The 16,625-nt window shown below is 41.8% G+C and overlaps 2 protein-coding genes across 5 annotated transcripts in view; one reads left to right on the top strand and one right to left on the bottom strand.

The window, feature by feature from the left end:
- The window catches only part of si:dkey-174i8.1 (arylsulfatase I), a 38,643-nt gene that overhangs the window by 10,612 nt on the left and 11,406 nt on the right, over positions 1–16,625 (bottom strand). For all 4 annotated transcript variants that reach the window (XR_006828443.1, XM_046071338.1, XM_046071339.1 and 1 more), the window contains exons 4-7: positions 6,303–6,404; positions 4,180–4,420; positions 3,341–3,446; positions 1,540–1,713 (exon numbers count right to left, since the gene is read on the bottom strand). The gene's annotated coding sequence lies outside the window, so the exon portion shown is untranslated. The remainder of the gene's footprint in view (positions 1–1,539; positions 1,714–3,340; positions 3,447–4,179; positions 4,421–6,302; positions 6,405–16,625) is intronic.
- synpo2la (synaptopodin 2-like a) lies at positions 6,277–16,031 on the top strand. The gene is made up of 4 exons (XM_046071330.1): positions 6,277–6,378; positions 9,979–10,130; positions 10,437–11,155; positions 13,373–16,031. Exons 1-4 carry the CDS (start codon positions 6,277–6,279, stop codon positions 16,000–16,002), a joined length of 3,603 nt encoding a protein of 1,200 aa, XP_045927286.1. The 3' UTR covers positions 16,003–16,031.

Below are 16,625 nucleotides of genomic sequence, written 5' to 3' on the forward strand. Positions count from 1 at the left end.
AATACTCGAGGATCATCTTCCAGCCAGCAGAAACTCAATCCAATTACTATTCTCCTCACCTTACTACAGTGTTGGATTGACAAGACTGAGTGGTCCCCCACCTCCCTGGCCTCATCACACCTAACACACCACCCGCAAAATGAATGCTGGCAGCATTATGTCAAATTCATAAACTTTGGATAAACTTTTTCTCCCCCCCCCCCAGCGGTACCTCATTGGCCTCCTGTCAGACATTTCCCAAGAGGAGAGTGAGTGCTTGTTTTGATTCATCAAAAATTAAAGGGATTACACAAGCCCAATGTGTTTACAGTACGTTGTGTACGTGTGTGTGTGTATATGTGTGCTGCAGTGGTACAGTCAGTGTAGAGTGCCACCGTGAGGATTAAATGAATAATGCATGCAGATTGATAGCAAAGATGATAGAGGAATAATAAAGGGCCCTGTTTCCCAAAAATATGCCATAGAGGCCCTCAAGCATGCAGACTGTTCATCCAAACACTAGAGAAGCTGATTCTACTAATTAGTATCAGTAAGAAGAAATATGTAGTAAATTCAGACGGTTGGAATGGAAATGTGCAACACTTCAGAATGACTGGTACAATTGGTTGTGGATGTTGTGTTGAAGTTTACAAGTAGGTGCATTATTATTCCTTCAAATTACTCCCAGTTTAAAGGCTCAATTTGAAGGGTGAACTGCCAAATTAGCTAAAAGAAGTTTTTCTTTCTTAACTACTCACAAACAAAGTATAGTCTTGTTTTAAACACTTAATATTAAAAGCAAAGAAGGTGCAAAGTGTGCACATCTAACACTGGCTGGGTAAATGACAAAAGCAGAATACAAAGGAAAAAAGAGACACTACACATTGCAAGCTCGTGCAAATTTAATGAGGCAACATGTCAACCGTCAAGGTTAGTCAGGCAAACATCGATGTGAAAAAAGAGCCGGCTAAAATTATTCCAGTTAATTGTTGTGTATCATGTGATCTTATTGTTGTCTGAGGAATGTCCTGGTCACACTAACACAGTTACACACCCTGAAGCTGCCCAGTAAAAAGTCTGATCTGATGGCCACCGAGTTTCAACGGAGCAGAGTGTCCAAAATAATATAATCTAAATTCCAGAAGAGATCACCACATTTACCCCAAAAGGGCATTTGTGGATTATGGATGTAATGCTGGACAACTAAAATATGAGATTAGTAGACAGGATACGATGTGTAAGGGCCACAGAGAACATTAATACACAAATACTGACTGTTTATTTATGCAATAGTTAGTTTCCAGATTATACAACGTGAAATTCAGCCTGTTAGAAAGAGTACAGTACTTACATATATGAATGCTAGCTAGGGGGAAAACAGAAAAGATCATGTACTGACACACATACAAAACAACAAAAACAGCCGAGCAATCAGAGAAGGGAACTATAAGTCTGGTTTTATCTTTGAACAATCCCAGCTTGGATAGAGTTACATGTTGTATAACATGTTTTTTTACCCCACTGTTTTGTGCTGAGTTTGCAGGTGTATGTGTGACTCACTAGTGACAGCACATGGAGGTTATTAGGGGCCACCTGGCGCGATGCCATCTCTGTGTCATGAAGCAGATGACACAGGATTCATCTCTCCCAGGATAGCGGGAGTCCTGGTAGAGAGATGCAGCACAGTCTGTCACAAACTGGGGTCAGGAGTTCAGCGTATGAGGGGGAATTGGGCTGCAGGCACAGAACAAGAGGGTCAGTCAGTGTGAAGGAAAGTGGTTAAAGTTGTTGCAATTAGAGCAGTAACTTTTTGCTAGCACACGTCTCATACAGTAAAGAAAAAGACATTCTGGTGTTGGCATGAAACTGAAACTGAAGGAAGGACTTGCCATATACTATATACATTATTATGTAGTTAAACGGGATTACAGATAACACAATACCTACAGTCTGATACATACATATGACTAAATACAAAGGCAACCGTACGCAGTACAATATATTGAAATGAAAATGAAATTACAATAAACATACAAATTCGTCAAATTATACATATGTAATCCAAAGCAATCCTCAAAGGAAATTTAATAAAGTAAAGAAGGCACCTTAAAAATGAAATGTTTAATTAAAAATCCAATAGACCTCAAGTGTAAATTAAACTATGCAAAAAAGGACCATAACATCCAAGATATAGCAAGATAATTACAATTTACAACAAATCCAAATAAACCCAGAAAGAGAGGAAGTAAAATGTATGGCACTATCAACTGTCTCATGAGGCAGTACACAAGTACATAGTACACATGGCTGGAATCTGAACAAAAGTCATCTTAAATAATATAATTAATTCCCAGAAGAAAATACATTTCAAAATGTCAGAATTATACCTCTTTCAAAAGGAAAAAACATCCTTTTTAACTTGAAATTTTAAAATGTGAGATTCTCCAGGGGCATATAAAATGTGTTTCCTAAAAGAGTAAAATATATTCTCTAAAGCTACACTGTGGAATCTCTTCTACAAATACATTTTGAATATGTTATGTTGCATGCATTTTTACGCATAAAAATAAAATTGAATTTTTTAAATGTTTTAATTGATTACTGCCTCTTTGATGTGCGCAATTCAAATATTCCTGCTTAAAAGAAACAAGTCTCAAATAACATTACACAAATGTTTAGAATAGTCACCATCCTTACTTTCTGTATCTACTTTTATTAAAAATGTACACTGTAAACTTTGTGCACTGCCTTTTCTAAAAGCTCAGCTTACAAGACGCTTATTAGTATGGCAGTCTCATTTTCACCCCTCAGAGCCAGCGTGCAGGGCTGGCAGTGGCTGGTTGGCAGTGTCTGCCATGCTGGCACAGATCCGTCAGTTAAAGGGCACTGGGCCTCTGCCTGCTGCAACTCAACAAATTTGTCTGTCAAAGTCTTCTTAGGAAGGCAAGTTGGCCAACAGAGAAGTCATTAAATAGAAATATGAGAGAGGGAACAGAAAACAGAGAGATTGTCTAAAGCTCTCCACAGTAGAAATGGTTGAAAAGGAGAAAAGACACAACATGAAACAGTGGAAGAGAAAACCTTGAAAGGAGAGATAGACAGACACAAACTAATTAACAAGGGGGAACATCAGAGGGACAAAGCTGTCTCCTCACTTAACAGTTCTCCCATGTCCACAGGAAAAAACAGCTCAGCTTCCTCCATTTCCTGTGTTAAAGCAAGAATCGTCAAGTCTCTGCTGCACTCTCACGCACCACTTTAATTCATTTTATTGCCACGGTACAATAGAAAGCATAGAGAATAAAAAAACATATGTGCAAAGTAAAATCTTTCAGCCATGCTGCTGCATATGAATACTGACCTTTTTACTTTTCTCGAAAGACAGCCAACTTCTGTCCTGGAAAGAATGAATTAACAGACCTCTTCCTGACTTGTTGTATGGGGCTGTCTACTGAAGCCACAGCTCTCTGCAATGCAGTGTCTTTGTTTAGTTTGATGGGGAGACCGTCACTGACAGCAAACAGCACATTGTATTGGTTTAGCTATTACAGAATATCACACACTATCCTTAGATTTCTCACTCCTGTTTTGGCAGTATTTGTGTGATTAGGAATTATTTATTTGCTTAAAGTTATAGGGTCTTTCAAGTCTCTCTCAGCAATACTGGGACAGCAAAGGGTTAGGGTTTGTTATTAGTGCTAAACTCCAGTGAGTTTTGAACTGTTTTGAATTTGCAACCAAACCAAAACTTCACCAAATATCTCAGTATAGCTAAATATTGGTGCAGACTCCGTTCTTAATATCCTAAAATAGTTTATATATGGTTTAAAATATGATCTGTGCATGGAGTGGCATGCAGATTAATGAAGAGAAGCCCGAAAACGGCTTGTTGTATATTATAAAACTTGGTGTAAAGTGAAACATTCAAAACAAAACAGAAGAGAGTACTGAAGAATCTGTCAAATCTAATGTCAGCTATTTTTATACAACTAAAATAGTGTAATTATTAATAAGACCAATAAATCCAATTAATAAATAAAAACTCCAGGAGGTCAACAACTAGCCTACTTTTAACCACTAGGGGGAGTGGCTAACAAAACTGATCCACAACAAACATGTTTGTTCAGAAATCAGATTAGACTGTTTACGATGTGTTACCCTGTGTAAATACAGATCTGATATACACTGGATTGGTTGTACCTTGTTGTTGAGAATTTGCTTTAGCTGTGGCGTTCTGGTAGATCTGATACCATCACCAGGAGAGAGGGTGACATTTGTCTGACCCAGGACTGATCTTGGTTGCTGTCCTGAGGTCTGGAGACAGGTGCAGAGCAAGGCTGCCAAAAGGAGCAGCTATCATTGGTAACCTCCTGCAGCATTGATAGTTGCAGCGTTGCTCTAGCAAGGGAATCATCCAGCCTCTATCAACAGGTTAAAAGGCCTGTCAATGCCCCAAAAGAAAACACAACATAGTTAAAGCAAGTTTACGTCCACTGACACTGATTGTGTGCGGTGGAGACTGTGCTGTTTAATTGTGTTTGTGTATATTAGAGTGAGTTTTAAGACATGTACATAAAACTGAAAAAAATATGAGAATCAGGAGGGAACATGGGAAGGGAAGTGAAAAATCAATACATTGTGAGAGAGCCAAAGTCACACTGGATCATGTCAGTTATCAGTGTCCTTCGTGTGCATGGACCTCATTTGATTTAATTTTATCCAATCAGACTAGGATTTGGGATTTTGTTTCTTTCACCCAATAACTGTATCTGACCCACTACTATGTGTTATACAAACTCAGTGGTAACTCAGTCTTACACTATTAATGATTTAATTTAATCAAAACCCCAAGAAGATCCTTTATTTTGGGGTAAGTACTCTGACTTTGTATCACCTGTGTAGTGTGTGATAAACATTGGTGCTAGTAGAATAAGCTACAGTATCAACATCAGCTAATCGGAGGAAGAAAAATACACAAAAAATGTAAACCAGGGGTTTTAATGTGCTTATAAAATATTTTCAAAATCAAAATCCATCAAACTGGTAATGCATACATGGAATTCCATGAAATTTAGTACAGACATCAATGGTGCCAAGAGGATGACTGACGTAAATAATTCACTTTTTATCTAACATCATGTGTCATTCACACTTTGTGTTTAGTGCTAATTAGCAAATGCCTGCTAACACGCTAAACTAAGAGGGTAAACATTGTTTACCTGCTGAACATCAGCATGTTAGCATTGTCACTGAGAGCATGTTATCATGCTGTTGTTAGCATTTAGCCCAAAGCACCACTCTGCCTAAGCACAGCCTCACGGAACGGCTAGCATTTGTTTGTATGTGTGCTAAATGTTTGTTCAGACTCTGTGACAGATACTGTGCCTGGGCATAAAGGTAATCAGATCATGTGTTTCAAAGTATTTGTCATTTAGTCAACACTGTGGAATTCTTACTTAACACATATTTCCCTGTAGCTATGCAGGCTGTTCATCCGGAGCTTGCATAAGTATTTATCTTAAAGGCTCTATGATGACAGAAGAGAATGTCTCCAGATCCAGAGGAGCTGGCAGGCCTCAACAGTTAAAGACTAACGAGCATCAAAGTCAATCTACTCATTGTCTACATCATTTATTTACCCCTTGGTGTAAATAGAGGGATATCTGAATGTAACTAATCAAGAGTAGAATGTCCAATCTCAGCCATGAGACATGAGAGTGTGGCTGTGACCCTACTAAAGGTTACGGATGTCCTCAACAGTACCATTTGGATATTTTGAATGTTAACTTTCCCTTGGTCCGCAGAGGAGCAGGCAAAGCAGCAGAGGTGGTGGCGGTGTCCTATTTTTGGAGGGGCTATCAGCAACCCAGTGACATAGGTCTGAGTGACAGGACAAGTGTTGCTTTGGACCCTCCCCTCGTTCATTTGAGGCTGGCATTCCTCAGTGTAAGCAGACACATGTCCCCCTCCCATCATATATCTCTCTCCTTCTCACTCTTTCTCTCCCTTGGCTATGATGTTCGGCCCACTCTGGGTGTGGGTGGGCACACAGAAGTGTGTGTGTGTGTATGTGTGTGTGTTCAGGTGTGAGCGTTGGCCTTGTAGCTGGAATCAGAGAGAAGTCAGTGCACGGACAGTGTGGCAGGCAAAGAGCAGGTCAGAGCTCTCTGAGGGGGCCCTAACCACTGACCATGGGGCCAACACACTGAGGGCCCCCCAGAAATATAAAAACCAAAGGGGAGAAGAAAATAACTAAGAAAAAGAAGAAAAGATAATATAGACAGAGAAAGCAGAACAATGGTTGCAGAGGAAGTGATAATTACATTGTCTGGTGGAGCACCGTGGGGCTTTCGTCTCCAGGGAGGTTTGGAGCATCAGAAACCGCTCCAGGTGGCGAAGGTAAGGCGGGTAGCTCAGCAGGTTTGCTGAGTGGAAAGTAGAAAACTGCGTTAGATTCAATAGCCTTGCGAAAAAGAAGGGAAACATCAGCTAAGATATATTAGGTAGAACACAGTGAACAAAGTTGAAATGGAATATTGGCTGCCATGCATGTTGGTTTGGGGCCTGAAATAAATGAGTCATCATCTTGTTTGAGAACGGTCGTCATGCAGGGGCGCATCTATGATTGATTAGGTGAACTTTAAACCTTGTTGCACTTCTTACACTGAATGCTGCTTCTCTTAGTAAACTGTGTGAAGCTCAAAGTTCTAGTGAAATTGGAGTGATACTGACCAGACAATATGAACCTGTCTACATTGGTTTCATGGTTTGTTTTTGACAAATTTGGACTTTGTTCTACTTACTGACACTGTTTTTAAGTAGTGCTTTGTGCAGTGAAATGTAGCAGGTACATTTAGGTACATTAAGTTCATTGTTTTATTGGCTGTCAATTTGTCTTACATGGGCCTTTGGAAACTACCATTCACCCATCACCATGGTCTAATTTGCTCTATTAAACTAGCATGTTTCCAATATGTTATCGTTGCTGTAAGAAACTCAAATCACTCTAGCCATGCTTGGTCGTGTTTAAGCTGGCCGGTTACTAGATTTACTTAGACAGTAGTAACTAAATAGCGCAGCAATGAATGTCTGAAAGTAAAATTACTGTGGGTCAGGCCAGACTCAAGCCACATTGGATATAAAATACAAAAATGATATAGATTCTTTTTTTAGATATTTTACTGAAAGAAAATTTTCATTGAAAATATTTAATCTTACAACTTACAATTCTCAGCTCATTTTACTCCCACTGAGCAAATTCTTAAAAAGAATTTGTTGCCCACATTTGGCACCAGTGACGCAGTCTAGATTTGAATCTCCATTTGAGATAGCAAAGCTTGGCATGTAAGCCAAAGGGGGAATATATACCGGATAAAAGGATTAATTCGATTTTTCAAGCTGAAATAAGTGGTACCTTTGAAAGATAAAGCTTTTTGTTTCAGACTTCATATTGATCTATAGCTGTTTGGATCGAGTCAGTTCCATGTCGTCACCACCTGTGACATGTGTTTTAAAAATCATCGATCCACAGTTGTTGCTCTTCACTCTACCAACCCTGTCCATCCTGTTATAAGAGACTTGGGCCAACCTTCTCTTCTATGAAATGTTTATATAGAGAGATCATATTTCTGGATGTGATAGTTCAGGTTTTAGTACTCCTGCACACACATAATGCATGCATAAGTGTACACACACCACACAAACACACATACACTTTCAATAATTGTTGACTGAGCAGAACAACTTTTCCAGGTGGCTATTTTTGGTTGAGAAGCAGTGGGTCACAGGGTCAGCCAAGGTGTGTGTTTCAGCTCAGTACTCAAAAATTAAGCTCATATACTATTTTTATACATGCGCTACTCAGTAAGTACAGTAACTTTATTGTGTAGGTTCACATGGAAAGTAAATCCTGACTGCTAAATCTCTGTTGTACTCCATACTGTTCTTGTTCAGGCACCACACGAGCTGTGAAAACCAGCAGGATTTTCAATTAAATCTTAATTTAAAGTACCTTTAAAAAGTTTTTAGTATTATTAACTTTTTTTCCACATTGTGACAATATCACATAGATAATATTCTCTGTCTGCTTGTTCCAGCAGTTCAGTCAAGTTTTATGATGTCCAGTTCATGATTTTGTGCACAATTTCCAAACAATTAAGCCTGCCAACATTATGATCTTTAAAAACTTTGTCTAGAATTAAAAAAACCCGTATAATATGGAGTTTATAATGATTATGGTAGGTAATTATATTGGTCCAACAATTTTCATTGGGTAAAATAAATGTTTCAGCCTACAGACCTCAGGCAAAACATGTCTCACAAAGATTCCCATTTTCCAGACAAAAGAGAATATTTACTGGCTAAGAAGCAAATTTTTGTTTCAGAAACAAAAATAAAATGTGTCATGCACCTCTAGACTATACCTCTGAGACAATCACCATATTCATAAAATAACCACCTCTTATAGACGGTATTTAGTGTCGTAATGTTTGCTCTTTAAAAAGGTAATCCTACATGTAGTTGACTTATGCAAAATGTGGCAGTATGTACACAGAGACACAGGACACCAAATCACCTTTATGGCGATGGACGACAGCTGTTTCTGTCCAACTATCCAAAACAGCATGCTCCTTCACCCCTGAGAGCAGGAAGGCGTTATATTGTCAGGTCTGATACTATAGTGTCATAACAGGTGGAGCAGTTTGGGGATTCACTGAAAGAGCTGGTGTGTCAGCGCTGGGTTTGTGCCTGTGGGCCTGCAAGCACGTGTTTGTGTGTTTATTTTCAGGAGTTTATGTGTATTTTTGTATCTGTCCATGTGGTGTGTGTGTCCAAGCATCTAAGGGTATTATAACTGTTATGACTTGCAACCAAAAGGTGACTGACTAAATGAATCGCTGACATCCTGTACCACAAGCAGGCGCAGGGCACAAAGACTAAATGGGGATGTGGGATTTAATTACAGGCAAACCAGAATAGCTGGAAAGACAACTAATTAGGTCAACCAAAGGAATGCTTCTTTATCTCTGAATCCAACATATAATATGAATTGAATACATGAAAGTGCTCTCAAAAAGTGCAATAAACACTGCAGTTATTGTCTTTGAATATTGAAAATCTGGTTTGTTTTTATTATGGGCTATGTAGATGGCTTGCATAGACCTGAGGCAATTTAGGGTGGGCATAATGCCATGGTCTTGACAGACCTTGGGCACAAATAGCAAAGCACCAAATGAAGATGGCTGCTGGCTGGCATTTCACTGTTAAAGTGTGTTTGAGTGTCCCACTCAAGCGGCAATATGTGGCATATGTCCATAGCAAGATCGAGCTGTCAGGACAAAGTCTGCCCTCTGTCAGTCACTATCACAAACCAAGACAAGACAACAGCATACCTCTATCAGGTCTTTTTTCTGTCCCTGCAGTTACAACTGCCAAACACACAATTCTAAGGGAAATGATAAAATAGCATGGAAAAAAGACAGAAAAATGGTGATGATGTTTGTACCAGTCTCAAAGTCTTGAAATCCTATTTTAAGTATCTACTGTACATAACATCTCTTCAAACCAAAGCCACAGACCTGAGACTTGTCCTTAAGTTAAAAGTCATGTTTGATATGATACAATCCTGGAACAACAACTATAAATACAACGGCACTGAGCAGGCCTTGCATAGCTGCACACACTGAATATTTAATTATTAGGCTTGTGCATTGAAGGGATTTGGTCTTGGCAGAACACTTTTAACAGCAAGAACAGAAATTTACATATGCCCTTTCATTTAATTGTCAGCATTCAGATGTGAAAGACTTGGATTTAGATCTCTTGGGCTTAACCTGAAAGGTCTTGAGACTTGACTTGAGATGTTCCCTTGAGATATATGAGAGACTTGAGCTGTTTTGGACTTGTTTAAAAAGACTTCAAAACAGATCGGTTTTATCCTGAAAATATATTTTGTCGTCTATGTCAGTGTTAAATTTTTTCCTTCCTTTGCTTGTGCAGGTGCGTAAACGTAGCAAGGCATGCAGGGCTGGGCTGAGGGAAGCTGATGAGCTGGTGTCCATCAACGAACAGCCATGTGGAATGCTATCCCATGCTCAGGCCATGGAACTCATTGACAGCTCCCCTGGGATATTACACATACGGGTCAAAAGGTCAGAGGAACCAAATAATTATACTCTATTATTAGTGATAAACCATGATCAACCCATTGTAATAGATAAAGAAAAATATCATATTATGTACAAGTCAAAGACCCAAGTCTGAACACAAAACATGCGTGTTTGATACTACAGTATTACTTTACCAAAATAAATCAATAATAGGACTCACAAATGTTTCTGCTGCTTGTGCTAAGATTCTACTTTTTCATGATTTAGAAAATTACATTCTAATGTTATACCGTATCCATGGGCCTTCATTTGGCCCATCGGTATTTTAAACCCTCTACTTGTTTGTAGGGTGCCTGCTGGTTTTCAGTCCGTGGTGCTTGTGACCCGTGCCCCATCTCCCCGTATAGACAAAGAGTACCGTGCTGCATTGCGTGCCATGTCACCCACCAACCACCACCATGCACCTGTCCGTGAGGTCCACCGTAGCCGCTCCTCTATAACCAGTGGCTTGACGTCTCCACCTGGTAGTGAGGCTTACTACGGCGAGACTGACAGTGATGCAGACGTGGCAGGCTATGAGAGGCAGCGGCGGCAGAAACGCCGCAGTCCCAGCAACTCGATCCCGGGAAAACCAACAGGACGAACCTCCCCTGAGGGCGGGGAGACATCAGAGATGAGTGGCTATGACAGCGCTCCAGATGCACATGTTTACCCCAGTATGCTGGATGGACATGGGGGAGATGGAAATGGAGGAGGGGGGCTACCAGGGGTGGCACGGAAGGAGGTGATTTACCAGCCTCCTGGTCCAGGAATGTGGTCCTCCCAGACATCCACTGAGACCTCCTCCATCATCTCCTCAGCAGATGACCAGGGGCCACGGGATGGGGGGCAAGAGGAGGATAGTGGCTTTCTAGAGCCAGCCAACGTGCCACTGGTATCCCCTGAGAGGGCAAAGGAGGCCCTAATGCTGGGCTCCCGCAGCCAGCTGGTGCCAATGGTGGGCCCTGTGAATAAACCTATCGACGAGGAGCTTACTACAACCTACATGGAAAAGGCCAAGCAAGCCAGTAAGTACAGCTGAGGAAGAACAATTACAGGGAGCTGTGTTTCACATAGGTTCTCTACACTTACGTACACATTCCTCATAAAGGTCACTGGTTGGTTCAAGAGTCACAAAACCTTTTCAAACTCTACAAACAGTTGAATATAAATCATTACACTATTTTGTAGCATATACAGATTGTTCATATTTGGAGCTTTTGTTCTTTGTATGCTTATGTCATTAATATTGTACATTAAATTTAGTCATTTAGCTGACACTTTTATCCAAAGCGACTTACAATTGCTATTAAGTGTCTTGTTCAGGGACACATTGGTGGATGTGTCACAGTAGGGACTTGAACCCGGGTCTCTCACACCAAAGGCACGTACCTTATACACTGCTCCATCACCACCCGTAAATGTAATTGTAAGTGCTATCTACTTTGCAGCACAGAAATACATCACTGAAGTGAAGATCATCTGATCTCCTCTTTTCCCATTCACAGGAAGTTGTCATTGTAAAAGTATAGCTTTACTTTTCTAGGCAGAGATGGTATGTCGAGTACATGCTTTTGATGAAGCTCAAGACAAATATGCCCCTTAACCTCCTGTAGAGAAAGATATTTGCAGAAGGTTCAATAGTAAGTCACCACACCTTGATTGAACAACCATCTGACAATACAGCTACTATCTACACTACCTTCTGTGTTCACAACATTTCATCTATAAACAAAGCCTCCGTTAACACTGGTATAAAGCAGCCATTAAGCAGTTCAAACTTTAAAGTATTTATAATATTCATACTACAGATAGGGAGAGCCAAGTTTTAAAGCAGTTTAATACCTTTTCATGCCCAATGATATCTGAAAATATGAATTCATACCAACATTTATTATAGTCCCAAAAGGAATAGTGTTTGAGAACGGTCTTAATCTTGATGCAATGCCCCTGTCATTTAATCTGACCACTATAACTAACCAAACATCCATAAGTATTCTTTAAGGTTAGTAATTCAGTGTGGGTGGGGTGGTGTCAACCTAAGATAATTCTGTTAAACAGAGCATGCCGGTACAGTTTACTATATTTATCTCCAGGTATGTGTGTAAAAACCCCAGTGATCTGTCTGGGAGCAGTGAAAAGTATCTACAGCTGCTTTTACGTATCAAGTAGCAAAGCAGGGACACTCCCCTTTTTCCTGCACCTCTTGCCATCTCTTCTTTCTGTTTCTCTTGCTGTCCTTTCATGTTGCTATTTTATCAACTTTATGAAAAGAGCACAAGCATGAAATGTTTTGCATAGGACTTACCACAATGACAAATATGTTTTTATGCTTGTGTATAGTGCAACAACATAGAGAGTTGTGCGTCCATTAAACTGGATGATACTATGACACAGTTATAAAAAGAAACATGGAACAGTCACCTTAACTTGCAAAAATCGTTTTCGTATCTAAAATGTCACAAAAGCAAACTGATGTTTCACTTTGTTTACCATATTTCATAATGTATAACTTCTAGTTAGGGAAGGGTCAAAAATTGCAACAATACAGTGATTCAACAAATACAGAGTACTGACACTGACCAAGAATTGTTTCCTACAACTTCTCATCCTGTCTATCATCCATAATAAGCCCTGGAAAAGGACAGCTTGCTATTTGAAGTCAATGGACTCTTTTAAGAAGTTAATAAATTTACTCTTGTAAATCCCCCTTGCCATCACTCAGTGTAGGTTTAACATTCTAATGTCCTACTTAGGAACCCTGTGCTAGACAAATTAACTCCCTTCACGTGGCAGTGTATATTAGGGTAACAGAATTGGGTTGCCTATGATAATCTGCTTAATACCATAACAAGTTAAAGGATATGTTGTGGCTGCCCTTTGAAGTTCTCCTTCCAGTCACCTACATCATACAACTTTCCACTAGCTTGCAAATATTTTTAGTCAAGTTAGATGTCAGAGTACATAAGACTAATAATGTGCAAATGTATCCTTCACCCCAGCTAATGTGAGAAGCTGAAGGCTTGCCTGGAATTTTTTACCGGAAGTGCTCCTGTGGCAAGTTAAGAGATGGGTGCCTGTTCAAGGCCATTACCCAGGACAAGTTTAGATGCTCATGCAAAAGTTTGTTCTTGGTTTAAAGGTTAAATCTGTTAATTCAAACTTCTTCTTCTTCTTACTGCAGTACTTACATGTTATGCTACTGTGCAACGATTCCTAATAGCTATGGCTTTCATACCCTGCAGAACTGAACCGAGGGGATACACCGCAAGACAAGCAAGTTAAGGAAGCTAAAAGCAAGTGTCGAACAATTGCATCCCTACTGACTGATGCTCCCAACCCTCACTCCAAGGGGGTGCTGATGTTCAAGAAGCGACGGCAGCGCTCCAAGAAGTACACCCTCACCAGCTTTGGTAGTGTGGATGAGGATAGGTGTCGGGACTCACAAGAGGAGGATGGGGTATTTCCTGGCAGCGAATCAGAGTTTGATGATGATGGCTTCTCAGCAGTTCCTGATCCAACATGGGATAGTGAATACTTGGATATGCTGGAGAAAAGGGCAACTGCAGGGATTGAAGGTCGTGGTGATGGGACAGAGGATGCCCCAAGTCCTGGGTTGAGTGACACTGCGGGCAAGGGTGCCCAGTTGTTTGAGCAGCAGAGAAAGAGGGTTGCTGAGCATGCAAAGAAGGTAGAGGCGGAACAACCTCAGCCTCCTCCACAGTCTCAAGTCCAGGAGCAGGCTCAGATGCATCACTTGCATCCAGAAATGCATCCACATATGCAACCAAATCTTCAGCCTCAGCAGATGATATCAACTGGCCCTACAGCTATACAGCAAGAGCTGTCTGAGGCTCCAGGTCCAGTTGCAGCCCATGTAATGTCTAACTGTGACTTATCCTACTCTGCAGTTAGTACAGCTAGCATTGTGATGTCACCTCCACCTGTTGGACCCAAACAAGCCACTGTCTCAGCAACTATTCTGACCAGACCTGCAGCACCAGCTGAAACACCATTACCAGAACTACCGGCTAGTAATGTTCTCAACAGAACGGCCCGTCCTTTCACTCCTGGCTTTATCAGCATTCGAGCTGCAACTGCCCCTGTAACGTTCCGACCACCTGTTACAAAGACGGCCCAGCGTCCTGCCTCAGCAGCTGTTGTGCCACCACCATTCTCCACTGCCTCTGACCTGGGCATTAATGCTACATCAGTAACATCACAGCTACTCCCTGGTCCTCTGTCTCCACCATTCTGTGTACCTCAACGTCCCTTTGCACCAACACCAGCAGCTCCTGTTACCCTTCACCCTCCAGCCATCTGTACTTCTGTAGAGAAAATGCAGTCATCACCACCAGTAACTACTCTTCATCAGGCTGCATTCTCGACTGTGCCCCCAGTATCTATGCCTTCAATGCCCCTTGCTCCACAAGCACCAATGGCTCCAGCCCCAGTTCTTCCTGTATCTCAAATTCCTGGTTCAGCTGACCCAGTTGCCCCATTGCCTCCACTTCAAGTACCAGGTCCTCAGCCACCCCCACCTCAATTTTCCATGGCACCTGTAGCTACAGTGTCAGTGGTCTCCCAGCCAGAGGCTGTAGCTCCAACCCCTATTCCTGGTCCAACAGGTCGCACAGGAATCTTACTTGAGGCTCGACGTCGTAGTGGCAAACCCAAACCTATGTTCAATGTGCCAGATGTCACAAAGAAATCCCCCAATCCTGATCTATTGTCTATGGTGCAGAACCTTGATGACAGGTCCACCAGACACTCACATGGACAACCACTGTCTGAGACTATATATGATGGCGCAGAGGAGGATAGGAGTGGTGAGGTTGGCATGGGGAGGGCACCTCCTCCAGTGGCACCCAAGCCTAGGGTCATCCACGAAGCCCCACAGTTTCTTCAAGCTGGCGGAAAGGGGGCCCAGCTGTTTGCCCGCAGGCAGAGTCGCATGGGTATGTATGTAGTGGACACTCCACCCGAGACCCCTTACCAGCAGGTGCCCTCACACAGTGTAGCCCAAACCCTTGACTCCTCCCCCAATCCTTCCTCCCCATCTTCGTGGAAATACTCCCCAAATGTCCGTGCCCCTCCACCCATTGGGTACAACCCACTCCTGGCCCCCTCTATCCCTACAGGGCCTCAGAGGGATGGTAGCAAACCAGAGAGCAGGGGTAAAGGAGGCTCCCAACGAGAGGGCATCAAGGCTTTGGAATTCATGAGAAGGCAGCCCTACCAGCTTAATTCTGCCATGTTCAACTATGGGGGCAGTGCTACTAACCTATTAGCCATGCCTTCTTACCAGGCTCAGAGGCAGCAGCAGGGTGACTACTCAACAACAATGGTGGGCAGCTCATTAACCTCACCTAAGCAGATCCCCCTCAAAACAGCCCGTGTCTTCGAGGTCAAGCGATTCTCCACACCCACACCCATGTCAGCTCCCACACTGGCTCCCAAAGTCATTGCACCCCGCTCAGCCACTACCCTCGGAGAGCGCTTGACTCATTCTGGCATGATATCCCCACCTCCTGCTCCTTTTACTCTAACCCCAGGCCCTTTCTTTACACCAGCACCAGTTAGTGCCCCAACCACTGCTTCACCTCCCTCTCAACCAGCTGGACCACCCAGCCTCCCAAAATTCTCTGCCACCCCTATTCCAAACCCTTTGCCCCCTGCAGTCCCTACACCTTACACTCCAGTATCATACACCACTGGGCTCCAGAGAGCCAAGCAGTTCCAGAGTGCTCCTGAGCTCAGTATCCTTGCCTCTTTGCCCCCGCTCAAGTCCAACCAAGTTCAGGCTCCCAAACCACGTTTTGTTGCAACCAAGGGAGGCGTCCAGCCCCATGTCTGGAGACCTGGGGCAATGTGAACAGCAGTAAAGTCACTACCACACCTGGACATCTTTATGTAATATTTATTTAGTGCTGAAATGACTAGTTGATCATTGACAGAAAACTAATCGGCAACAGTTTTGTTAATTGGTTCATTATTTAAGTCAAGCAAAAATGGTGAATCTGCATTGGTTCCAGTGTCACAAATGTGACCATATTCTGCTTTGCTCTTCTTACCTCATTGCAAATTGAATATCTTTCAATTTACAGTTGATTAGTTTTGGGTGGTTGGTCAAACAAATCAAACATTTTGAAGATATCACCTTATATAAATTGTAATGGGCAATTTTCTAATTAACTGACATAACATGACAAAACATGAGGTGATGAAGTGATTCAATATAAAATTAAAATCCAGATAGCAGTCAAGTTTTTGAAATATGTAGGAACTTGAATAATGGTCATTGATCATAAACATCTACTTCTATTCAAATGCTGATTATCACATTTATTTTGCTGCCAACACTGTATCTGAGTGACAATAATATAGTATAGTATAGACTATACTAGCACACACTGGATGCTGTATAGTCCATCGTATGCCTGTCCTGGGGGAGGTTTGTGTAAGGCTTCTGGAGATCTCTTTCTACTAATTTAGCAG

This window comes from Micropterus dolomieu, linkage group LG15, assembly GCF_021292245.1.
Source record: "Micropterus dolomieu isolate WLL.071019.BEF.003 ecotype Adirondacks linkage group LG15, ASM2129224v1, whole genome shotgun sequence".
Lineage (NCBI taxonomy): Eukaryota > Metazoa > Chordata > Actinopteri > Centrarchiformes > Centrarchidae > Micropterus > Micropterus dolomieu.

Coding starts and splice junctions, on each gene's coding strand:
- synpo2la (XM_046071330.1), top strand. CDS start 6,277: ATGGTTGCAGAGGAAGTGATAATTACATTGTCTGGTGGAGCACCGTGG. Junction 6,379..9,978: donor AACCGCTCCAGGTGGCGAAG/GTAAGGCGGGTA, acceptor TTGCTTGTGCAG/GTGCGTAAACGTAGCAAGGC. Junction 10,131..10,436: donor TTACACATACGGGTCAAAAG/GTCAGAGGAACC, acceptor ACTTGTTTGTAG/GGTGCCTGCTGGTTTTCAGT.